Raw genomic sequence first — 26,455 nt, forward strand, 5'->3', positions numbered from 1 at the left:
AATCACCTTCTAAATCCGGCCCGCGGACAGTCCAGGAATCAGCATGTTTTTACATGAATAGAATGTGTCCTTTTATTTAAAATGCATCTCTGGGTTATTTGTGGGGCCTGAATGGTGTTTTTACATGAGTAGAATGTGTCCTTTTATTTAAAATGCATCTCTAGGTTATTTGTGGGGCATAGGAATTAGTTCATATTTCCCCCCAAAATATAGTCCGGCCCCCCACAAGGTCTGAGGGACAGTGGACTGGCCCCCTACTGAAAAAGTTTGCTGACCCCTGATCTAGAGCAGCGTTTCTCAATCGCTGTTCCGCGGCACACTAGTGTGCCGTGAGACGCTGGCTGGTGTGCCGCGACGTGCGGCGACGAGAAGGGCGATTTGCATTGTCACAATTTGCATTGTCTCCCGTGGTGGTGGCTGTTGAGAGCTGCGCTCGCCCCGCGTCGTGACCCGGCCGGCTTCCTTTCCGGTGGGTCAGTGTTGTATATTGGTGGCCGCCAGGCACGTGACAATGCAAATAGCCCTTCTCGTTGCCGCACGTCGCGGCAAAATTTAGACAAACTAAACTAAAATTTAGACAAACTTAAAGAAGCTGGCTGGATGAGCTCAACCTGAAACTTGCTGCGCAAAGGTTTGTGCTGGCAGAGAAATCAGCGGCTTGTGAAGCCTTATTACAGGAGATTGCAACCAACACAGCAATTGGCAAGTGTTTCTTACAGTCATAATTATATAGTCAATATAGGGCGGCACAGAGTTAATTTTTTTAACTTTTTTAATGGTGGTGTGCCTCGTGATTTTTTTCATGGAACAAGTGTGCCTTGGCCCAAAAAAGGTTGAGAAACACTGATCTATAGCTGTTGCTGGTATTTGTGTGCACTCTGTCTTAAAGGAGGATCAGTAAAGGCACAAGCAGGTAGGTGGCAGTAGAAGAACAGGTGAGCAGGCTAATAAGTCTTGCAATGTGATTTCCAAGAGCTATGGGTAGATTCCTTGCTCCAGGAGAGCAGAGTTATGCCTTCTGGCTCATGACTGATGAACATCATAGGGAGTTGACCTTGTTTTCAAGCATGTTTGCAGTGGTGACCTGATATTTGTGCTTGTGCTACGTTGGGGTGGGCAATGTGGTGTCCTTCAGATGTTGCTGGACTACAACTCCCATCCACCAGACCTTGAGCATGACCAGTTGGAGTTGGAAGTCCAACAACATGGCAGCTTTTCCTGTGTTACATGGTATGGGATAATCCAGTTGTGGATACACTGGGGTGGTTTTCTTCTTCCTTGATTTGGTTCAACCATTGACTGAAGAGGTTAATTAATCCATCTATGAACATGTTGGAGACTGTAATGGATGATGCATTTCAACAGCTGCTAGTCACAGTGACTGTATGAGCTCCCCAGGTTCAGAAGGAGCATGCTGCTGAATAGCACTTGATGAGAAATGAGAGTTGGGGTGGCTATTGCTATCTTATTCTGCTCTTGTGTTTCACAGAGGCATCTGGTTAGCTACAGGAAAAAATTGGATGCAGGACTAGATGATCCAGCAGGGCTGTAATTATGCTCTTAATGAATTGGCCAATTTTTCAAGGAGGAGCTAGTCTTGTAAATGGGGTCAAAGATGGCATTTTAGCTTGAGTTTGAATGGATTTGAAAAGCAAACCTCCCCCTCCCCACTTCAGTCTTGTTGAAATTCTAGTGTTTTCCTGCAGTTCCTATGTAGTAGGCCAGGAGAACAGCCTTTACCAAAGGTGTCGTGGGCTTTGAAGAAACTCGATCTCAGGACGCAAGGGAGAAACATGCTAAGAGGAAGGCATGCTTGGCAAATCCACACCATGATCAACTCCCGCCTGGAAACCAATGTCCCCGCTGTGGAAGGACGTGTGGATCCAGAATTGGCCTCCACAGTCATTTACAGACTCACTGTTAAGACCGTTACAGGTAGGTCACTTATGGACCCATTGTTAAAATCGTGTTTATGGAAGACAATCTTACTCAGCTAAGAGTGATCGCCAAAGAAGAAGAAGGCCAAGACTCACCTGTGAATGACTGAAACATCATGGCTGCTCTGCTGCTAGAAGTTTGTGTCATTCCAGCACTTTGAATCATATGCAAGACCGAGAAGCTCAGAATTTATTATTATTGGCAGCCCAGTTGGGTTCTCCTTACCCCCTGCTGTGGGAGTGCATATGAATAAAATTATATTCTAAATAATTATCACATTACAAGAGACACTTTAAATAATTTCCTTGATGCTTTCAATAGCAGGTATGCATGGCAGCACTCTCTAGTGTATAGAATCTTCCGCATATACTAGTATATACAGCCTTTTGGAGAAAACATTGCATATAAAGTGGTTGTCTTATGGGAGGCCCAGCAAATTTAACTAGACTTTTATTTAATTTTTTATGATCATTCAAATACCAATAGATAAGTAGGTCCTCCCACTTGTTATTGTCCTGTCTACTACCGCCACAAGCTTTCAACTAAACTCAATCAACTTCCATAGTAGATAAAAAAGAGACAGGTGAGAAGTGCTATAACATGAATATACAGGAATTCGCATGTCAAGTAGCCCCAGGAACTGTGACCAAATATTGTTAAAATCTACTCTTAATATGCCTATTAAATGCTACCCACTCTTGGCAGCCAAGTTAATATAAGAATAAATCTTGGCATGAGGAATATTTTCATTCCTTCATAAACATAACAAAAACTGAGGGTTATTCCCCAAACAACACACAAAATAAACAACTAACTGTGTTGTACCTCCAAGCTGAAAAAGCAGTACCAAGATCAACAACTTTGCCTTTTGGATGTGAATTTAAAGTAATATGCCAAGACAGAATAAGGGAAGGAGGGGAGAGACGTCTGCTTAAAGGTGTTCTAAATGTACAGAGTTTTCTTTCCCTTTTGGCAATGAGAGAGAGTTTTCAGGGTCGTCGTTTTCTAAAGGGTTTATTTGTATTTCAGACAAGACTAAAATTATAATACTAACGCAGCCAAGCTTTTGGATTTTACTGCATCTAAATATATAATGCTTTTTTAAAAAAGTAGGACAGATTAAATGATGATTCCAGTCATCTGGTTCCTGTTCTTACTGATTGTTTGTAGTTCACAGGGCAGTGGCGGCGATGATGCCCTGTGTCTAAATTCTAACATGTTTTCTGAGTTTTGACACCTTTAATCTGGGCTTGAAATGTTTCTGGTCATTTCATGGCAAGCCACACACTTAACGGACGTAGATACTTAATGATAGAACCATGACAAAATAATAGTAAAAAGAAATAGCATTTTTTGGTGTTTGCTTATAAACATTTTATACGCATGCTTCCCCCCCAAATATCGAAAACAGCAGAAGAGATTTGGAACACAAGGAAGGCTAATAAATTTCATATGCTTTTTAAAATAATATATTTATTGATTTTATAGCAAACAAAAACAAAAAAATACAGAAATAGAAAATACAAAAATACAAAAAAACACAAAAACACAAAAATAAAACTTTCTACATCTTACTTCAAATCTAACACTGTTGACTTCCTCATTCCTCCTCCAACTGCGTTACATTGTAAATCATCTTTAGTAATTTTTACATCTTGACCTTAAACTTATTTTCCATTTTAACTAAACCTTTTTTATATTATATTATTATAACTTAACATATATTTCACTGGAAGGACAGATCGTGAAGCTGAGGCTCCAATACTTTGGCCACCTCATGAGAAGAGAAGAATCTTTGGAAAAGACCCTGATGTTGGGAAAGATTGAGGGCACTAGGAGAAGGGGACGACAGAGGACGAGATGGTTGGACAGTGTTCTCGAAGCTACGAACATGAGTTTGACCAAACTGCGGGAGGCAGTGCAAGACAGGAGTGCCTGGCGTGCTCTGGTCCATGGGGTCACGAAGAGTCGGACACGACTAAACAACAACAACAACATATATTTCAAATCCTTTTCCAAACTTATAACTACATCTAAATATATTTACTCCTCTACATTTTATATTTCTACAACCTCTCTGTACCTCCTTCACTTCAATTAGTTCTATCCAATAATATGCTTATTCTTTAAATAAACTTTAAATTTCTTCCACTCTTCTTCCACCGCTTCTTTCCTCTGATCCCGGAGTCTCCCGGTTAACTCCGCCAGTTCCATGTATTCTATCATCTTCTTCTACCATTCATCCGCCGTTGGTAATTCTTCATTCTTCCAATTCTTGGCTATTAAATAAATTTCATATGCTTTTAAAGGGCAGAGTCATGTCTTATTTCCTCCAAAGCTTGGCTTGTTATCCAACTGCTCTGACCCTGTGTAGTTTCATCTGGAGTGGAGTGGCCAAACAAATCACAGTTAAATATGGCTGCTGGGTACAGACATGGTGCCAAAACAAGCCATGGGTCATAGGCCAACAACAAACATGGCTTCACATCATAGTTAGTTATTGGAAAACAAACCATGATTGGTCTTCAGGGCTGGGTTTGAACATCCAAACAAGCCACACTTATGATTTAGTGCTATATGTGAACCAGGCCAATGTTTCTTTCTGTTAATCATTTTTTTTACGTTGTTTGTGAGTCCATTTATCCACTTGTGTACATACTAGTCTATCCTGACATAATGGGAACCACCCTAGAATCATCATCATGTGAGGCAGCCTATTTGACCCACAGAAATGGTGTTATGGCATTGCTGGCATATTGTGGCTTGTATCACTCTAGAAAATTTGTGTGAAGCTTCTGGAGGTGTTGTCCCAGTAGATAAGGGGGACAGGTGTGGTTTGCCCAGTGAGGCAGAGCCACAAAGAAAGCATCCTTTCAGGTATGCCACTGTGCTTACCAGGATGGGAAGGAACAATGTGGTGGGAAGGTTGGCATAGTGTGAGTACAGCAGCAAGATTACCAGATTGACTCAGCCACTGCATTATGCCAACCACTCCACACCCTCACCTCTCTCCCTCCTGGTATGCACCAAACAAGCCACTTCTGATGGAGACAGAATTGGCACCATAACTGGTTGTTGTGGTTTTTTAATTGGGTCTGTGTGTTGTGATCATAGAAGTCTATATACATACAAAAGGCATCTGGAAAAGGCCAATACCATTGGGTGTTGGGCTAGAGACCTCTGTTTTAGAAAGTAGTGGGCAAAACAATAAATAAGAGAACTTGCAGAGGATGAGGACTGGGGAAAGTGCAATGTGTGAACTGGAAACTTCACGTTTAAGAGAACAAGTGCGGGTATTAGGACATTTCATTGAATGCTTTCCTTCTGCCTGTCTCAACTTAACTCAGCCTTGTAATGGCTGATAACCTAAATCAGTGCTGACCTTGGCATTTGAAGAATCTACTCTTGACAGTTTCTCCTGGAGAAACTGTTTGGCATTCTTTCAACATTGACTGTGGCAATCTTATATTCAAGCAAAGACAGTGTCTGTAAACAATAGCTGGGTATAGCGTTTGTGCTTCAGCTCTGCTGCTTAAAACCCCAGGGTACTCTGCATTAGGGCACCTCATCTTTCATATTTTTAAAAATAGAGCTAATGGTATAACATTTTAGAATAGAATAGAATAGATTCTTTATTGTCATTGTCCCCTTGCAGGAACAATGAAATTTCTCAGTTGCTATATCAACTCAACTCAACTCAACTAAGACACTCCACATAAATTAAAATACTAATAAGTGCAATACAATACAGAACAATATAACAAATAAATAAGATGACTTCAGAGTCCAGAGTTTTCATTTAAGGCCAAGATTGCTCTAGAAAAGAAACTGTTCTTGAGACGGCTTGTTCTCGTCTTCATTGTTCTATATCTCCGTCCCGATGACAAGAGCTCAAAGAAGCGATGACCCGGATGCGATGGGTCTCTTGATATATCTAATGTCTTTCTGTGGCACCTGATGGTATAGATATGTTCTAAGGTAGAGAGTGAACAGCCAATGATACTCTCTGCTGTTTTAATAATTCTGCACAACACAATCCTTTCCCGAGAAGTACAGCTTCCTTACCACACACATAAGCCATAAGTGAGCACGCTCTCAATGGCACAGTGATAGAAGGCAAGCGGCAACTTTTGTGGAAGATGATTTTTCCTTAAAATTCTCAAAAAAGTACAGTCTGTATACGGAGCAGAATGGCATACAGAATGGTATTCTTTTGGCTGTGCATATATTTGCTTCCTATCCTGCAGCATAAATCTCTGTCTATGCACACCTGCTTATTGTTTTTAAACTTGTACACCCACACTTCTTCTTGTCCAACTGCTTTCCCCCAGGGAAAGCCAGTCTTTAGTGCTAAATTGGAGCAAACAACAATTTGGATTTCCTCTGGATTGACGGTTGTTCCAATTTGGCACTAAAGAGCAGGTTTTCCCTGAGAAAGGCATGGGGCAAGGGGGAAACCACTCAGACCCATGCTTTCCAGGCATGGTATAAGTGGTAGTGTGAACAAGCCCTGATTGTATGCACACATCTTTTACATACATGAGCAGTTTTCAAAGATTGGAAGTGGCAGCTTCAATTCCTTCAGCACTGGGAGGCAAACTGAAGCAATCCAACTGCAACAGTATCTGAAGAAGTGTACATGCACATGAAAGCTCATACCAATAACAAACTTAGTTGGTCTCTAAGGTGCTACTGGAATGAATTTTTAAAATTTTGTTTAGACTATGGCAGACCAACACGGCTACCTACCTGTAACTACAACCACAACAGTGTGATTTTAAAGTCTCCTTGGCATGGAGGCATCCTGCCTAATTGTGAGTGTTACAGTGATTCAGCAGCTAAATATGCCAGGGTCTGTGGGTGTACTTTGTTGCCTCCTTGCTGCCTCTGTGTAGTATGTCTTTTTTGTTGTTGTTGTTTGTAGTTTACCCTCAAGGAAAAGCAACATTGTGGGAGTTGAACTTGCATAAACTCTCTGCAGAAGGATCACAATATCATCTAATTGCAGAGGAGCTCGGAAGTGATATTTGAGATCATAATTCACATCGAATACATCCCACAATAATGTAAATTATGGATTATTTACTGGATAAAATAATTTTAGAATTTGTAGAGAGGTGGCAGGTTTCTTTAGGCATATCAATAGTATTAATTTTTAATTCCTCTGCTATGTATCTAATCTATAGGATTTGTAGGATGTTGCATTAGATATAGCTTTGGCATGCATGCATGCATGCCAATTTGTCCATCTGTTCTTTCATCCCCACAGGGCAAAACTAGCATGGCATTTACTCATAATCTCTTCTGTTTTAGTACCTTATTTTCTGAGCTGTAGTGAAACATTGACATTATGAAAGTGCCTAAGCAATTGTAGGTGGGGGACACCATCCCCATCTTTTCAGCTGTGTTTGTGTGTGAAGTCCATTCAAAGAGCTGTAATTTTAAAGTTCTTCAGTAAACTTATCTTATAAATAAACTGTAATGTTGGCAAGAAAAGTAAAAGTGAAGTGTTCGTTTTGGATCTATTAAAGAGGTGGTTCAAATTTTAAACCCATCATTGTACAGAAGAGCACACACACACACACACACACACACACGCACCCATGTCAAGTGGCTAGGAATGCAGGAAACTGCTGAAAACTATATCAGACTTGCTGTCCATTTAGCCCAATATTTTCTACTCATGCTGGCAGCAGTTCACCAAGGTCTCAAGCAGAGATTTTTCCCCATTAACCTTTTAATTGGAGATTGAACTTGGGACCTTGTAAATGTGACATGTGTGCCCTCCCTCTTAGGTTCAGGTCTTCCTCTGTTATGACTCTGACCCTGAGCAGCAGCCAGGACTCTGAATCAGCTGGATTAGGAAGGTAAGTTGTGCTCATTTCAGGTCCTAGCACTGATCTGGAGCCTGTAAGCTAAGAGCTTATTGAACTGGAACCCCTAGAGCAGTGGTGTCCAAACTTTTTTCAAAGAGGGCCAGATTTGATGAAGTGAAGGGCCGTGAGGGCCAACCAAATGGCCAACCAAAGTTGTTCGCCTTTTTTTAGGATGGAAGTTGTCAAGGTTTTTTAAAAGGATTTTAACCCAGGAAATAAACTGCCACAGGGGCCGAATTAAACAGACTGGCGGGCCGGATTAGGCCCCCCAAACGGACGTTGGACATGCCTGCCCTAGAGAAAGTACCCTGAGCCATATTCCTCTGAGGAAATGGTCCCTCTTTGTACTCATTAGTGCCTATTCATTGCTGCCCAGTGACCAGCTCAGACAATTTAACAAGGCAGGAACAGATTGAGAAGTGACAGAGTGCTAATCTCCAGGCTAGAAGACTACTCCTTTAAGACTTCCCTCTCTTCAAGAAGGAAGTGGAGCCTGAGAGTCTCTCATCTGTGAAGATCCAGTTGAAACCAATTCTCTGCTTGGAGCTGTCCAAGGTCCTGCAAGTATTACCAGGACCTGGTAATCGTATACACTACCGTAAGTGTATACAATGTATACATTGTCTATGGGCTCCTGCTCGTGTTCAGAACAGGTAAACGTAAAGGGACCCGTGACCATTAGGTCCAATCGTGACTGACTCTGGGGTTGCGGCGCTCATCTCGTGTTATTGGCCGAGGGAGCTGGCGTACAGCTTCCAGGTCATGTGGCCAGCATGACAAAGCCGCTTCTGGCGAACCAGAGCAGCACACGGAAACGCCGTTTACCTTCCTGCTGTACCTCCCCTATTTATCTACTTGCACTTTGATGTGCTTTTGAACTGCTAGGTTGGCAGGAGCTGGGATCGAGCAACGGGAGCTCACCCCGTCATGGGGATTCGAACCGCCAACCTTCTGATTGGCAAGCCCTAGGCTCAGTGGTTTAACCCACAGCGCCACCTGTGTCTTGGCGTTCAGAACAGGATATCCCTATAATTCTTGGTCTGGCTTTCAATAGCCCTTTAAAATGATTACAAGGCAGCTGAATTACATGAAAATCTCATGGCACATACAACTTTCTGTCATTTCTGATAGATAATCAAAGAGTTGGTGTTGGGGAGACAGATGAAGCAAATGGATGCTTATGTTGTACTGCTCAATATACTGCTTATTTATTGTGTTGGTTCTTAGCTTATTCCAAAATAATATATCCAGGGATATCTCATGGAGATGTCTGAATGCTATATGCTATATTCATATTGGGCAGTTCTTTATATTGACTTAGGATAGACAAGTTACTCTGTACCCTTGGGAAATCTCCAGAGATATCTTAACAGTGAAAAAGAATGGATTATTGAACTATTAACCTTCTCACACTGTCCACTGGAAGATTAGTGAATAATCTAATGGCATGGGTGCAGACACACATAAGAAATCTATTTTTGAATTAGATGAAAAAGTTTTGCTATTTGCTCTTTCCCCATGGAGTTGTCCCAGGAAGACTACGCCAGGAAGGTTCTTACCTGACTTGCCCAGTGCAATCCTTTCTCCCCAAAAAGAGTCTCAAGAATCCTTGGACCCTCATATCTTAGCAGAGGTTTTTTTTTAGCCCAGGTTTCTTTTTAAAGTGGGTCATGTATTATCACACTTAGACCAGGGGGGGTTCGTGGATATTTTGTCATGGTTGTAATCATTCAAAAGTTCTGTCATTAAGATTAAGAGGAAATCCTTAATTCTCAAAGGATTTAAGTTTAATGGACGAATAGTACTTGGAAATATAGAGTTAAAGAAATCTACGCATTGCCAAGTTCTGCCATGCAGCAAGGCCATCTGTATAGCAGGCCCCACAGTCTGGGCACAGGTAGAGAGCAACTGTATTAAAGAAAGTGCTTGCCGAGGTAATAGCTTAAGAAGCCAGCCTTGACGTCGTTGCACTCTGTGCAGCAAGGAAAGAGCTGAACTGCTCTTTGTATTTACAACAAAGGTCTTTGGTGACTGCCAGTCTATTCTCTCCACCAGAAGAGAATGTAAAAGGCACAGAGAGAGTACATATGCATACATCAGCGTATGACCATAACCACATCCATGCAATACTTTGCTAATACTGTAAGTGATGCTCCATGGTGGTGGTACATGAAGTGCTCATGGTCTGCTTTGATACAGTGCAAGGTTGGTGATAAATTAACCATGCAAATTATTCAAGCCACAAGATGCAAAGGGCAAGCAATGAATCTTTAGGAGAGGTAAGCTCACCTGGATGAAATTTCAACCTTAAATTTCAGTGCTGTATATGAGCAATATCCTCCAACAGCCCATTTTTTCCTTCCTTCCTTCCTTCCTTCCTTCCTTCCTTCCTTCCTTCCTTCCTTCCTTCCTTCCTTCCTTCCTTCCTTCCTTCCTTCCTTCCTTCCTTCCTAATATCATTTTTGTTAAGGATGACATGAAACAATACAAACAACAAGTATTGGTCGCCAGAAACAAAGCAAAATACAGCCATGATGTGTTTAAGGCCTGAAAATAATAGCAGCATGTTAAGTTAAAAAACCAAGCCAAAAAGATGTATGAGTCACATGGGGTCTAGGTTCCTCGGTGACAGTTAATAAAAGAAATAAACACAAGCTAACCATAATTTTGTTTTTGTTTCTCCACACATCATTCTACAGTGTTGTATAAGTTTATAAGTCAAAGCCAAGCATAATACCACTTCTGGATAGCACATCCATCTGTATCTTTCCAGTGTAATCCCAGCTCCACGCGTCTGCCAAAAGGAGGTTCTTTATCAGATTCTTAGAAGTGAGATCCTTGCTGCCAGGGGCAGAGCTACCTGCCCTGGCACCAAGAGCAGTGTGGGGGCGGGACTAGCTGCCTGCGCGATGAGTGTCGGGGTGGCGCCGCTAGCCACCTGTGCGGGGAGCGGGGGGGCGCTGCTAGCTGCCCATGCAGTGAGCTTCCCTAGCTGCCTGCTGCCTGCACAGCAAGCGTTGGGGGGGGGGGAGCGCCGCTAGCCACCCATGGCTGCATCGTCCCTGTCGCCCCGTTGCCCATGCAGCAAGCGTCTGGGGGCGCCACCCGCACAACAAACGGAGTGGGGGGTGGCGCGGCGATGTCACCTGCCTTCACAGCGGACACCTGGTGTGCACCGCACCCGCCTTCCTCCGTCAGTGCTTGCTGGACCTCCAAAATAAGGAGAAGAAAGCAAATTTTAGCACCACTAGAAAGCACAACCCCAACCCCAGCCTCTCCAGATAGGGCTGGGCATGCTCCCTGCCAGAAACCTGGGAGAGCTGCTGGCAGTATAGACAACTTGCTCCACAGAGAATCCCACTAGGCCTGTTCCATGTTAAGATTTGGTTGGATGACCAAGGTATGACTTTGCACACAGGTAATTTCCTGACTAATATGTTGTCCAATGTTTTAGATAATTAGGAGTCTGTTTTTCCTTAGTTTTTTTTTAAGTTGCATCAAGAGCCTCTTGTGTTTATAAAGTAGGATATAATTCCCTTAAATACATTTTTGCATGTAGGATAATTTAACTCTGTGAGCCAGCCCAAAGCCATATAGCATGAGGAAACTCTTGTGTTTCAGTGAATATGGGGTGCAATTTCCCTAAATAAATAATTGGACTCTCTAGTCTTTGCAGTTGGGCTATGACCTTGAGCGACAAGCTTCAGCTCGCGGCATGTGTCCAACATACTGAAAATAAGAATGACCTCCCCTGCACCTTCAGGGAGTGGTTCAAGCAGCCATCTGATCACACAAGCTAGCAATTGAAAAGCAACTCTAAGGAGACTTAAAAGCGTATCTCTTTATGTTTTGATGTTCCAGTGCTGGATGTTTTAAGTTTGCATGCAATGAGTTCAGACAGGGGAGATTGGCTTATTGCTACATAAAGAGCATTCAGCAGAAAAGCATACTTTTGTAAAAGGCTGGCGACTTTAAATTATAAGCAAACTAAGAAATCAGGTTAAATGTTTTATAATGTCATGTTTGCCCATAATCCCTTTCAACTACTCTCAGAGTAATTACACCCAATTCTGGTGTAATTACTCTGGAGGAATTCAGATGTAATTACTTTGCCATCTTATCTGTGCCAACTTCAGTGTTTACTACTTGGTGTTCATTTTTTACGTGTCTTCTTTTGTTTTGTGTCTGCCTTGCGCCAGGAGTGATGCAATGAACAAGCTAACAGCAGAAAGGGGCATTCTTTACCATTCAACTGTTTACCTAGGGTCAACTGATGTATACTTTATGGTCGCCCTCACCCTAGATGACTGGACAAGAGGCAAAATGCATGCCTGTATTATAGATGCCTGTTGGAACTATTTGCAACACCGCAATACCAAAATGGGAATTTAAGAAACCAATCTTATGCTAAATATATTGTAGGGCAGAAAGAATTATGGAAGGTGGACCTGCTCCATGAGATAAAATCTACATCTGGATTTAATAATGGAAATACTCCTACAGACGTTTGAAACTCCAGACCATGGTAGACTGGCATTTAAATACAAAGCAGGCAGCTTTCTGGATTATCCTTAATCTTGATATTTAACCATGCTGCCATCACCTTTGGCTTGTTTATATCTAGGGGGTCTATACTGTCTGAGCTTCATGGACAAGCTAACTTAGCATGGCTGGGAGGCTGAAGGGCAGGCCAGCAACCACCCATTTAAGACTGGGCACAAGTGAGACTGTTCGTTCCAGAGAAATGCAAGTATTCAAGGGAAATTGGTTCAGGGCAACCTATCAATATTCAAGTGCAGCTTGCACTCAGGAGCCAGTCAGGTGGATACGTTAGCTTGTGTACAAAATCACTGATTTTGTAGCTAATGTAGGTTCTTTTTCCCTCTTCCCCATTTTCCTGAAAGCACTCATGAATCAATCCAGAGCAATGAACAAAGTATCAGACCTGAGCCAGGAAAAACTGGATTCAAATCCCTGCTTAGCCATGGAAACCAGTCAGTATTTCCTGACCTAACCTACCTCACAGGGCAGTCATGAGTGTAAAATGAGAAAGTCTATATCCATCTTGGGTTCCTTAAAAGGAAGGAGTTGATTTGGCTGATTGGGCCCCATAGGTACCAATGTGAGTTCTTCTGAGCCTTGGCTTTGATAACGGGTTGGCAGAAGGCTATGGCAACTGGTAATTGGTGGGGAAGAGAGTAGGCAGCAAAGAAAGATGCCAATAGCAGTTCTGCAGTTTATGCTTACCAGCGGCAGTTGAACAGGTAAACTAGTGTCTGAACTGTTTCACTTAGGTCCAGGTGTAAAATGTTACATAATGGAATGCTACCCCATTAAAAATTAATGATCCTTACATATAGAAAAATGGCATGTGGGGAAGAAAACTAGTTTCAAACTCTCCTCCCTCGTACCTAGCAGTCAAAACTGATATAATAAACTAGAAACAGATTTACTGCCTCTTCTGCTTCTTTGAGAACTGAGTCCTAGTCTGAATCAAAGGGAGATCAGCTGGATGATGGATCAGTTCTAAGATTGACAGATTGCTTTTGCAACCTGCAAAACCTTACTGAGCCCTATATTGATGTTCTGTCCTGGGCTGAAAGGTCCTGCGCCCCCCGAAGCCTTGTGTCCCTGTGGTACTCTTGCTTCTCAGCTCAGATCAATGCATAATGCAAGAATATACAGGGGAGTGTGGGGTTTGGATAATTGATGAGTAGATCTCCTGGAAGGCTTGAGCTGTTCACTCAAGGAAAGGGATGGAGAAGAAATTTGTTTGGTTTGTTAACCTCCCTAATTTGCGCTTCCTGAACCAATGGATGAACCAAAACAAAGGTATCGTTTTGAAATCCACACTTCTTAAAATTCTCCAATCTAGAATGGATGTGGAAATGGGGAAAAGTATTGGAAAAATGATAGGAAAGGAAATTCCTAGGAAATGAGAGATTCGTCTAACTCTAATCCAGTGAACGGCATTACTGATTTCAGTATCTGCATTTGATAGCATTTTGTCTTTCATGATCTCCTTCTCTACTGGAACTACACCTTTCCCTCAAGACATGCGAGTTCCTAGTTCCTCTGGATCATGGCAGACATCAATGTATGTATAAATGGTATAGTATAAATGTATAAAATGGTATAGTACCACCAATGGGAAGTGTAGGCAGAGTATACAGGGAAGGAATATGCTGCTATTTCAGTTACATGTACTTAGGCCTGGTCCCAGGCTTGGTTACCATAGGACAGCCTTTGCCAATCTAGTGCCCTTTATATGCTTTGTTTTTTTTTAAACATACTTTTTATTAATTTTACAAACAGCAAAAAAAAGGAAACGGTACATACATAAACACCTTTTCCACCTCCTTCCCACCCACCCACACGGATCCTCCCCTGCCACAGAAGTATCTCATGTAGGTGAACAGTCAGAGATGGTCCATTTTATGCTTGGATTTCTGTCCTCCTCCCCCTCCCCTGACCCCAAAGCCCCCCCCCCTGCCACCAGGGAGCTCCAGCAAACCAGGGCAGTACGCAGGAGGACATCCATCCAACCATCTATTGTCATACCAAAAAAAAGAAAAAAATTAAAATAGGAAAAAAGAGAAAAAAGAAAGAGCAAAAAAAGAGAAAAAGAACAGTACAAAACAGAAATTTTTTTTATTACATTCATAATTGTAAAACCATATTTTGTGGGCTTCCCCTCCCCCCCCTTCCCCGGTTTTCATCCCTTTTTTATCATCTTTAACAGTTTCTTACTTTATAAAAATACACCTTTATATCTTATACAACTTATAAATCAATTATTATCATTTTCACCTAATGTTCAAATCACTGAAAAATCAAACTCCCATTTTATCTTCCCGTGCCTAATTTTTACTCCCTCTATAAGCCTCCATATTTTCACATTTTTCCAAAATCCATTCACTTTTAAAACTATAACTATTCTCAATTTAACCTTACATCCCCGATTACCGGCTCCACCCCCCCAATCCAGCAAATTCCATAATCAGCAGACCAGTTATAAACCTGTTAATCCATCCTTATAATCACAACATCACTTTCCCTTCACCCCACCCCCTGTTTATAGTCTTTTGCCATCCAGGCCACCATACAAGACCCCTGAATTTCTTCTCTTCTCTGCATATTTTTTCCTTCTTCCCTGTGGGTGTTCTGGAGTTCCAGTAATACCAATCGTGCCCCCCTCAAATGCAGGGCACTCCATCCAACTTTTTGTAGAGTAAAGTCATCATTTTTTTTGTGGTGTGCTTCATTTTGTGTTGAATCATCACAGTCCTCATCTTCATCTTTTTCTTCCAAATCACAGTCACCATCATTGTCATTCTCACATTCATCTTTTTCAGTTTCAAAAGCTTCATCTTCTAGAAAATCATATTCTGCCATCACCATCTGAAATTGTTGCTGTAACTCTTGCCGTTTTGTCTCCTCTTGACATAGTTCTATTCTTGTTTCCCACATTAAGGTCAAAACAGACCGCTGGAACTCAGGGGAACACTTTTTTGTTGACATAGTTCAATCCTGCCAAGGTCAAAACTTGTCACGTGGGGTGGAATATGATCACAGTTTATTTTCTCGACTCCATTTTAACAAGCTGGCTGCATTCTTCAAGTCTTATTGACAATAAAGTTCGAACTCACATTTCACAAACATTTAAACCAAAAAAGAATTTCCACAAAGTTCAGAAATACAGTGAAATAAAAATTGACTTATAAATCCTGATCAACTCACTGGGTTGTCTGGGCTGCCGGCTCCCGAGGAAAAGAAAGGTTTTTCTTAGTCTTTACCTCTTGCTGCAGGGCACTCACAACCACAGTCTCTCTCCCCTTTCACCCTGCATTTAGGGGAGATTCTCTTTGATGCCTTTGAGGGATCCTTTTAAGTTAAGATCTTCTGTTTACGGCTTCGGGTTTCTATTTACTGTCTCTTATGTTACCGTGGGGGGGGTGGCTTCCTCTTTTCCCCCTCTCTCCCAAATCCAAATTGCCTTAATTTAAATTCCAAACAATCCAAATTACTCACAGTCTATTCATTTGCTAATTATTCTTGGAAGAATTGGCCGCCTCCACTTCCCAGACTCGCAGCTTCGCGCTCTCAGAGCAGCAGTGTCAGCCTGTCCGCCGCGGTTCACCTCCTCGCTCTTGGGGGCTTAAACAAAGCCGATCCGGGGAGGAGAGAGCCCGCTTTTGGCGCCGCCAGGCAAAATCCGTCCCCAAAAAGCTCGATTTGGGGCTTTTAAGGAGGTTTTGCTTTGCTGGAGCAATTCCCTCCACCTCTGAAGCGCCGAGGTCCGCTCCGCTGATCGGACCCCCGTCTGAGCAAAGATGGCGCGGTCAACCGGAAGCCTCGCCCTTTATATGCTTTGGACTACAACTCCTATAAGCCCCAGTCAACAAAGACTGCAGTAGGGCATGGGAATACGCACAAACATAATAAATGTATATTTACATTGCAACAACAAAGAAATTGTATCTACACAAACTTAGCAGCCCTTTTCCTTTAGAAAAGCATACATTCTTAAAAAGTGATCTAAATTTAAGATAGTTGCTACAGAGACAAATATTTTACTCAGTGGCTTGCTGCTCAATTTAAAGTGGTCAAGTGTGTTGATCCTAATTATGAGAAATTTAAGCTGCTGAAGAAGAAACATTTTAATGTGCCTTTATTTTTGCTCTAGTCACCGACTTGAGCAAATAGCGCAGTAAGTTTCCTTTTACCAAAAACCTCTGTTAAAGTCAAATGCACTCTGAATTAGCAAGTGCTTTCATGTGGAACTTGATTAGTTTGGCTGCAATCCTTATTTTCTTCTTGTCTCTTAAATGATTGATCTTTCTATCAGACTTCATGGATTCTCTGTTGTGGTTCCACCAGGGCCGTCTTAAGCATATCTGTCGCCCTGGCGCCATGATGCAAAGATCCCTCCGGCGCCCCTCCTGCCCCGTTTCCCAGCGCGGCTGTCTGGCGGGCACGCAACGCAGCGCCCCCTGGCGTCCTGCGCCACCCAGCCTTGCCGTAGGGCCGGCCCTGGGTTCCACCAATCATTAGTGCCTTAGTGCCATATATATTTGATGGAGGGAATCTGTGGTCGCTGAAAGTTCAGAATCAGAATAAAATATTATGGGTTAGGGGTAGAAGAATATCACATGGCAGAAAAAGTGATGGCACCCAGGAATCTGTAGAATGCACAAAAGATAACTACCTTTCCATGGATTTTCAGTGGGTTTTGCTTTCTTTGCATCTTGGGTTATGGATCTTACATATGGAGGAGTTCAGGCAACATAAGATCGCATGGGAGGTATTTTTTCTGGTTTCTCTCTCCCACCTGCAACCCCCTGAGGGCCTGAACCTTCAGAACAGCGTGGGAAGTGGCAGGAGGACAGCAGGAGGCTGTTTTTCCACCTATGTGAGCATCCAGTTCTCATAACAAGAGCCTCTGCTGCATCTGGCACAGTCCTGCAAACTGGAGGGGTCTGTCTAATCATGGAACAACAGATCTGTATCCAGCCCATAGATTTTAACTTTTTCAGTCACTGGAAGTTGTATGGAAGGGAGTCACCAAAAGGGATGCAGTACATAGTTTCTTCTGATACTGCCAATCTTTTTGCAACCTGCTAAAAAATAGTTTGCTGAAAACAGTATCTAGCAGAGTTCATGCATTTGCCCCTTTCAGTTTGTACAGTTCCATTGTGACTGTGCTGTGGTGGTTGGGTTGCATAAATTAATTCACAATAAGAGAAATGTGGTCATTTGAATCCACTTAATTTGAGGCAAACTGTCATTTCAAAATCCTGCTATTCTATTGCCTTTTTTTAAAACTTGGCATATGAAAGTCATTATCTCTAGAACTGAAAAATTGCCTGTGACTGGTTGCCCAGGTCTTATAGCTTCTATGCTATTACCTAATAATTTGTTTTGCTCTGTTTTCGCAGTATTGTTTGTGTAGGGCTGTCAGCAAATCATTTGATTTTGGCTTATAAAAGTTTGTTGCTGGTGCCTAGGAATTGGAAACGGTTCTCCAGATCTAATTGAGCTACTGTACATTAATTAGCAACAAAAAAACTATTACTTCTAAAAGTAATAGAAGTAATAGTAATAAGGTAATAGTAATAAGGTAATAGTAATAAGGTAATAGTAATAAGGTAATAGTAATAGTAATAAGGTGCTACTGAAGTAATAGTAATAGTAAAAAGGTGCTACTGAAGGAATTTTTTTATTTTGTTCTAAAAACACATACAGTCTGCCCTATTCTTACGCCTCTCCTTTGTAAAAGGTTCCTTTAACTTGTGCCCTGGATGTGTTATTTGTTAAAAACTATGCTGCCTTTCATAATACCAGATTTCAGGATGATGGAAAGTGTAATACATACCCTGCAACAAAACCTAAGAGAACAGAAGATAAAACCAGCAGACAAAACCTTACAAAAGTAAGAAGAAGAAGTGTGCATGCACACGAAAGCTCATACCAAAATAAAAACTTAGTTGGTCTTTAAGGTGCTACTGAAGGAATTTTTTTAAAAGACTAAAAGTACAATTATATGCATGCCTATATGAAAAGAAGGTAGGTATGGGCTTGCCCACTTCCTTTTCTACTGTGAGTTCTAGGTGGGGTTCCCAGACTCAAAAGAGAGCAGGGCAATTAAAGGCACAGAAGTCCTGTCCTCTATTGAGTCTGGCAACCCTAGTTCTAGGTCAGAGAGGCTTTTCTTTTGTCTCACCACTTTCCCCAGGAAAACCCGCTGTTTACCACTGAATCAATCAAGTTTTCTGGGGATTAACTTTTGTTCTGATTCAGCAGTAAACAGTGGGTGATTTCCTGGGGAAAGAGTTGAGACAAAAGAAAAACTTCTTGGACACATGCATAGAAAACATGGGACAAACGGAAGTAAACACAGGACAAACGGAAATGTGGACAAGTCGTAAGTGTATATAGAAGTGCAGCCTAAAACTTGTTATAGTAAATCAATACAGTACAGTACTTTACAGTGATTGGGTAAACAAAAATGCATTTGTCTGACAGTTAAATGATAGTAGCCCAAAACCTGCTTGAGTAAATCAATAAAATAGCTTAAAATGCCTTGGTTAAAAAATTATGTTTGCCTAGAGGCTGAATGATAGCAGGGTGAGACATTCCATAATCAGGCCCATAGCTGCCAAGTTATCCCTTTTTTTAAGGGATTTTCCCTTATGCTGAATAGGCTTCCTCGCGAGAAAAGGGAAAACTTGGCAGCTATGAATCAGGCCGTTGCCGTTGGGAAAGCTGTCTCCTATGTAGGTGATCTTCATACTTCATATGAAGGAAGGACATAGAGAAGGCTGTTGGGAGAAGGTCTTAAAGAACAGGCAAATTCATACAGATGCTCCTTCACATATTTGGGTCCAAGTTGTTCAGGTATCACCAGAAATTGTGCCTGAAATGGCCAATGTAACTAATAACAACAACAACATCATCAACAACAATAAATTCACATCAAATTACAACATAAAAACACAATATACATGATAAAATCAAGAACAAAAAAAATCACAAACCAATAATTGTCCTTCCCCCCCCCCTTATAGATTAACCATATATGAATGAATCAGGCTGGTTTGACCCCACATGTTGGGACCATTTTGGGATGATTTTGAAGCATTCATGGATAACATTATCAATTAGATTTCATTCTGGAGCCTATTATTTGGTGCCACCCTCTCTGTACTTCCCCCAATTTCTTCTGCTTTTCACTGATGGGTAGGGGATTCTTTGAGCCAAACCAATGTGGATCTGTGCTACATAGACAATAGGTTGGTAAGTCAACTTTATCTCTCCTTTGCATTATAAATGAACTATAATGTTTTCCCAGCATTTGGACAAGGCATTGTGAGTAGCAAGAGATTTGAATTGGCCTGGAGTAAAGCAAAGAAAATACATTTCACCTGCCCACCCTGATTCCAGTTAAGCTATCAATTTTCTTCTTCTTTGGCAATCACTTGTAGCTGAGTAAGATTGTCTTCCATGAACACGGTCTTAACAGTGAGTCTGTAAGTGACTGTGGAGGCCAATTCTGGATCCACACATCCTTCCACAGTGGGGACATAGATTTCCGGGTGGGATTTGATCATGGTGAGGGTTTGCCAAACGTGCCTTCCTCTTAGCACGTTTCTCCCTTTCATCCTGAGTTCGAGCGTCTTCAAAGTCCATGACACCTTTGGTAAAGGTTGTTCTCCAACTAGAGCTCTCGCAGGCCAGTGTTCCCCAATTGTTGTTGTTTATAATTTTCCTTGAGACAGTTAATTGTGTTAACACTACCATTTGCTGCAAAAAGCTCCAAGCAAAGACACAATCTTTGCTTGGAGTCCAGGGGCAGCAAAAATTGGCTGCCCTGAAGTTCCTTCCTCATTTTAACTGGCACAATCAATTTGTAATAATGGTCCCTTTAAACACAAGATCCAGAGTGTTAGAAAAAGGGGATGTGCTGGAACAGCTGTGACAGAATTCTGACTTGCCTGCTAAGCTCATAGTGAGATCTGCTCAGATTCTGCAATTAAGGCTAAGATCTGCTTCAAATGTAATTAATTATTCTGTATGGAAAGCATTTCCATGTAGAAAAGAATAACGAAATGTGTGCATTTTGTTGCACAAAGTTGCAATAGGTAGCAAACTGCGGCTTCCTAGTAGCTTTTATTTTACTGGCCAGTCATTTAATGATTGCATTAGGCTGTTTTTATTGATGTTTTACATTTTACTGCTGTACACCACCCTGATTCTGAAGTATAAATGGCAGCATATTCATACTTTTGTAAGTAGTGTGTGTGTGTGTGTGTGTGTGTGTGTGTGTGTGTGTGTGTGTAAGTGTAAGCACAGCCAAAGGGGGAGTGCGTGTGCTTGTGATTGATAGATGTGACACAATTCCATGCAATTATTTTATTTTTACTCAGAAATGTCTGTATAGGAAATGCATAACATTTCATCTTGTTCAAGGTCTCTGAGAGGAGGGGGACTTCCAATATCAGCCCCACTGGCATCTTTGCCCTTTGAGAACTAAGCACTGAAGCTCCTCCTTTAGCATTCAGTCCTTTGCAGACTAGGTTAATTAAGTCATAACCAGACCCTGCTGCCCCAATGCTTGGCCAGACATGACTGCAATTCATTGTGATGAGCTCTAATTGTGTGTCTTCTGCCTTCCACATTGGATGGAGGGATGCATGCTTTTAATTGGGATTCAAAAAGTGCACATCCATTCTGTCCTAATTCTGAGAATTTTTCAACCTGCAAACCACAGACAGGGTGATTCACTGTGCAGCAGAGAATTGATAATGTAGAATTTCAGTAATGTGGTCATTTTGTTGTGACAAGAATAGTTCATTATCTCAAGAGAGATCCTGGATTCTTTTCTGTTTCCTCTCTTTCTGTTTTGTCAATCATGGAAGCAAGCAGGATGTGTCTCTAGTACCTGTTCTTTAAAAATTGCCAAGGAAAGAAGACTGCAGTAGGATAATCATAGCTGCCAAGTTATCCCTTTTTTAAAGGGATTTTCCCTTATGCTGAATAGGCTTCCTTGCGAGAAAAGGGAAAACTTGGCAGCTATGGTAGGATATTTCCTATATCTAAGATAGCACATTTATTTTGTGCATTTCTTAATGAACCAGAATAATTACAGTGTGCAATACAGTATTATGAAGAGTACAATATTATGTATGTTGCGTTTTTAAAACACACACACACACAGCCCCAGAGCCCTGCAGCCTGTCTTTCTTCATGGAGAAGGTTGGCACATGGAGGGAGGAGAAAGCACTGGAGCTTCCCAAAGAGGTTCTCTTGATATCAGCTTTGTCATTTTGGTTCCAGAAAAAGACCCTTTTAATTTGCACAGCACGTGCTGTTAACTTTCCTTGATTGTGGTTTCACCAGTTCTACTGAAATGTATGGCTTTCTTTTAAACGTTGGTTTTATTCCTACAGTATTATATGTATGTATGTATGTATGTATGTATGTATGTATGTATGTATATGTATGTATATATATATACACTGAGTACCTCATGAGTTTTTACTAAAGGGTGATAAAGAAAGGCTTTGGGGTTGGGAGAAATAAACAAAACTGAGAGACGTTACTTGGACACAGGTTGTTCCTGCCCTCAGTTCAGATGCTTGGTTTCATTTTGGTCATTCCATCTCAGAGGAGTGTTTAGCTGAAAATAAAAGCTCTAGCACATCTCCAAAGAGCAACTATAAAGGTTGGGGCAAGATTTCTCATGTGACTAATTAAAGGGGGCTTGCCAGAAGTATAGAAAACAAGGAGCAGCATAAATATAATATAAAACCAGGTGAAAACCTTTAGAAATTTAAATGACGGCAAAGATAAATTTGATGGAAACTATGAACTGTGCACAAATCAAAATTGTAGGGCTATAAGAAATATTACTGAAGCAAATAAGTACTGTATATTCCTGCGTATATGACTACTTTTTAACCCAGGAAAATCTTCTCAAAAGTCGGGGGTCATCTTATATGCCGGGTCGTATTTCTTACATGGCGAGTATATCCCAAACTCTATATTTTAACTGGAAAAGTTGGGGGTCGTCTTATACGCCGGAATATACGGGTAAATAAAATCATGCTTAGATGGCAAGGAATGAAGGCAGAATACTCTACCTGGTTTGGGGCTTCTTAGTGCCCTCAATAAACTTTGAAGTGAGGCATATTCACAATACTGTACTGACCTGGTGGGTTTGTTTGATACCTGAAGCCAAGTAGTAATCTCACAAACAGAATCCAGTATCTGCCAAGACTACATTCTCATTTACCTGCAAATGTCACTAGGGATAGAGAAAAAGTGGAATTACTGTTGGCTGCTCTAAAACTAGTATACTACTTCATGGATGTCTGCCACAATTTGAGCCTCGGCATTTTCAAGAAATGCGAAGTTCCCCTCGCACCCTTGAGCTACCCGATTGCTCCTTTTAAAAATAAACAAATAAATCACCTTTTCATGTTGCCATTCAAGACATGTTGCTGACTGAGGCAAAGAACAAGACACAACACTCACCCCTCCAGTTTTCTTGGAATGGTAGCTTAATCTTACTAGAACACTGGTGGTTGTCTCCACTGCAACTAAGAGCAGGTGGGTAGTTTAGAGGGTGCAGCGCAGGCCACATGGTGCCCTCAACTGTGGGCATCAACAGTTCCCCACCGGTCCTCACCCCTGCACTTGCGTACCTGAGACAGCCATCTCATTCTGCCTAATGTAAGGACTGGCCTTGCACGTGCAGTTTAGTTCACACTAACATTTGCCTGTATAGCAGCGAAGGTAATCCAAAATCTTGAAAGGGTCAGGTAGCTGCCTCACAGGATGTTAGCTGCAAGAAGGTACTACAGGAGGCCCTGTCCTTGTTAAGTTGTCAGTTCTTTCCAATTATTCAGAAACAGCAAAAAGACCTGAGTATGTTGAATCTGACCCAAACCACAATTTGCTTGTGGAAAGATATTCTTAATGTGGGATGGTGCAGAATTTCTGGAAGTTCTCATAGATATGCAAAATTGCTATTATGTCCAAAACAAAAAGAAAATAGTGAATTGTGTACAACGGAGCTTTGTAATAGTTACACTTTAATGCTGTAACTTCAAGTGACACCTGTGTTTGATTCCAGAGCCTTGAAGAAACCAGGCCCTCTATTGAATGGAGTAAGTGCCATTTAATTACTCTGCATTTTCTTTAACATATACTTGTGCTATTGGCCTAGAAATAAAAACATATGAGTGAGGTCCACCTAACCAGCCCCATCAGCGGAAGCCATACACAAAGACTATCACAATGGGGCTTCCTCTCCCTCTCCCTCTCCTCCTCCTTCTCCCACACTGCCTGCCAATTGGATTTGGGGATTGAGAGCCCTGAGACCAGAGCATGGTGGGGGGAGGAGAAGGGGGGAACCTTTCATCTGGCAAGCAGGAATGCTTGCACAGGTTAAATGATTAGAATAGTGTGATGTTGAATTCCAACACACACACACACACACACACACACACACACACACACACCATTTCTGATGCTGTTTTTCTACATTTCCTAAGGGATACATGTGCAGTATAAAATTATTCAAACTAATGAATGGCAATAGTAATTAATTGTACCCCCTCCAGACTGCTCCAAAATGTGACAGATAAACTGCAAGAGCTTCAGCACTATAGTGCTTCAAATGAACGCTAAATGCATTTTCTAAAATCAACACCCAGAAGTAACAATACTGTTGATGTCATAATTCTGTTTCTTTCTTCATTAATTTTTAAGTTACATTTATTTTTATTGGTGGCATAACCAATAAAACCCATTTCGAGACTTGCAGGCCTGTTCCCTTCTGTCTGAAATTTTAAAAATTCCCTTGAGGGGAGGAAGTAGTATACACATACAGTAAACCATTTCTGACAGTTATAGCAATCTTTTCATAGGGAAACAAAAGTTATGCTAGTAAGAGCTAAATGCTCTGAAAGAAGTTTTGGCAGATTTGCTTTGTAAATTTCTTGCCTTTTGTTTAACAACTAAATCCAGGGAATTGCTGAATAGTACATAACACCTATTTAACAAGCAATCATAAATTATGCAGTTGGCCTTGTCATGTTGCTTTCCTTTAAATGGCTGGAAGCATTAAAATCTGCCTTGTGTATATGAATAGCTCAATCCAAAGCTCAGTTTTGAGTACTGCTGCTGCCTGGAGTCATTTTCCATCTTTTTATTCAAACTAAATGTTGTTGTTTATATACCACTTTCTAGAAATACACCAAGGTGGTTCACAAACAAATAAAAGCCAATGGAAAAATAAGTAGTGTGAAACCAATTACTAAAATGTAGCTGCTCATAAAACTATTTTAGGGTTGCCATATTTCAAAAAGTAAAAACCAGGACATCCCAAAAATTGTTGAGCTTTTATTTGTTGTTGTTGTTGTTGTTGTTCAGTCGTCTTAGTCGTGTTTGACTCTCTGTGACCCCATGAACCAGAGCATGCCTTGGAAACTCTCACTTTCTTCTCAAAGCTTCTCCTTCTTGATGTCCATGGAGTTTTCTTGGCAAAATACTGGAGTGGTTTGCCAGTTCCTTCTCCAGGTGGTTCACATTTAGTCTAAACTCTCAGCTATGACATGTCCGTCTTGGGTGGCCCTGCACAGCATAGCTCATGGCTTCTTGGAGTTATTCAAGACCCTTTGCCACAACAAGGCAGTGATCCGTGAAGGGGGAGCTTTTATAGGAAACCCAAAAGTTGAGCTTTTTTAAAGACAAACCCCAAAGTTACAAAAAAAGGCCAAGAGACACAATTTTTCAGTTTACTTGCTGAAAATCCAGGAAAAGCCACTTCTACCTTTGAAATCCCAGTAATGTCTGGAAAATCCCAGGCCTATTTTATAAAAAAAGAAGAAAAAATTCTGATGCCCTCTAGATACTGTTGGACTACAACTTCCATTGCTCCCCAGCTGACATGCCCATTGGCCAAGGAGGATGGGAGTTTTAGTTCCACAGCTGCATGGAGGGTGTAATGTTGGTTACTTCTGATGTATCTTGTTATTAAGCCATCACCAAACAGAAGTTTAACAATATGAAAGTAACATAAGGTAACATCAACAGAAGTTAACTCAGAGCCAATTAAATTACAGTATAAACTTAAAATGCTGACTATCTCTGGCAGTTCACAACATGTTGTTGTTTAGTCGTTTAGTCGTGTCCGACTCTTCGTGACCCCATGGACCATAGCACGCCAGGCACTCCTGTCTTGCACTGCCTCCCGCAGTTTGGTCAAACTCATGTTGGTAGCTTCGAGAACACTGTCCAACCATCTTGTCCTCTGTCGTCCCCTTCTCCTAGTGCCCTCAATCTTTCCCAACATCAGGGTCTTTTCCAAGGATTCTTCTCTTCTCATGAGGTGGCCAAAGTATTGGAGCCTCAGCTTCACGATCTGTCCTTCCAGGGAGCACTCAGGGCTGATTTCCTTAAGAATGGATAGGTTTGATCTTCTAGCAGTCCATGGGACTCTCAAGAGTCTCCTCCAGCACCATAATTCAAAAGCATCAATTCTTCGGTGATCAGCCTTCTTTATGGTCCAGCTCTCACTTCCATACATCACTACTGGGAAAACCATAGCTTTAACTATACGAACCTTTGTCGGCAAGGTGATGTCTCTGCTTTTTAAGATGCTGTCTAGGTTTGTCATTGCTTTTCTCCCAAGAAGCAGGCGTCTTTTAATTTCGTGACTGCTGTCACCACCTGCAGTGATCAAGGAGCCCAAGAAAGTAAAATCTCTCACTGCCTCCATTTCTTCCCCTTCTATTTGCCAGGAGGTGATGGGACCAGTGGCCATGATCTTGGTTTTTTTGATGTTGAGCTTCAGACCATATTTTGCGCTCTCCTCTTTCACCCTCATTAAAAGGTTCTTTAATTCCTCTTCGCTTTCTGCCATCAAGGTTGTGTCATCTGCATATCTGAGGTTGTTGATATTTCTTCCGGCAATCTTCCGGCTTGGGATTCATCTAGTCCAGCCTTTCGCATGATGAATTCTGCATATAAGTTAAATAAGCAGGGAGACAATATACAACCTTGTCGTACTCCTTTCCCACTTTTGAACCAATCAGTTGTTCCATATCCAGTTCTAACTGTAGCTTCTTGTCCCA

At 41.5% G+C, this 26,455-nt stretch overlaps 1 protein-coding gene across 4 annotated transcripts in view; it reads left to right on the forward strand.

The window, feature by feature from the left end:
- Window positions 1-26,455, forward strand: part of SUSD4 (sushi domain containing 4) — an 87,140-nt gene that overhangs the window by 11,510 nt on the left and 49,175 nt on the right. Inside the window, exon 2 of one of the 4 annotated variants that reach the window (XM_060272980.1) lies at window positions 1,707-1,935. The exons of 2 other annotated variants lie outside the window; for them this stretch is intronic. In XM_060272980.1, the coding sequence (XP_060128963.1) occupies window positions 1,794-1,935 (142 nt within the window). In that variant the 5' untranslated portion in view covers window positions 1,707-1,793. One more of the 4 variants, XM_060272981.1, reaches the window with a different exon arrangement.

Source organism: Zootoca vivipara, chromosome 3, assembly GCF_963506605.1.
Source record: "Zootoca vivipara chromosome 3, rZooViv1.1, whole genome shotgun sequence".
Lineage (NCBI taxonomy): Eukaryota > Metazoa > Chordata > Lepidosauria > Squamata > Lacertidae > Zootoca > Zootoca vivipara.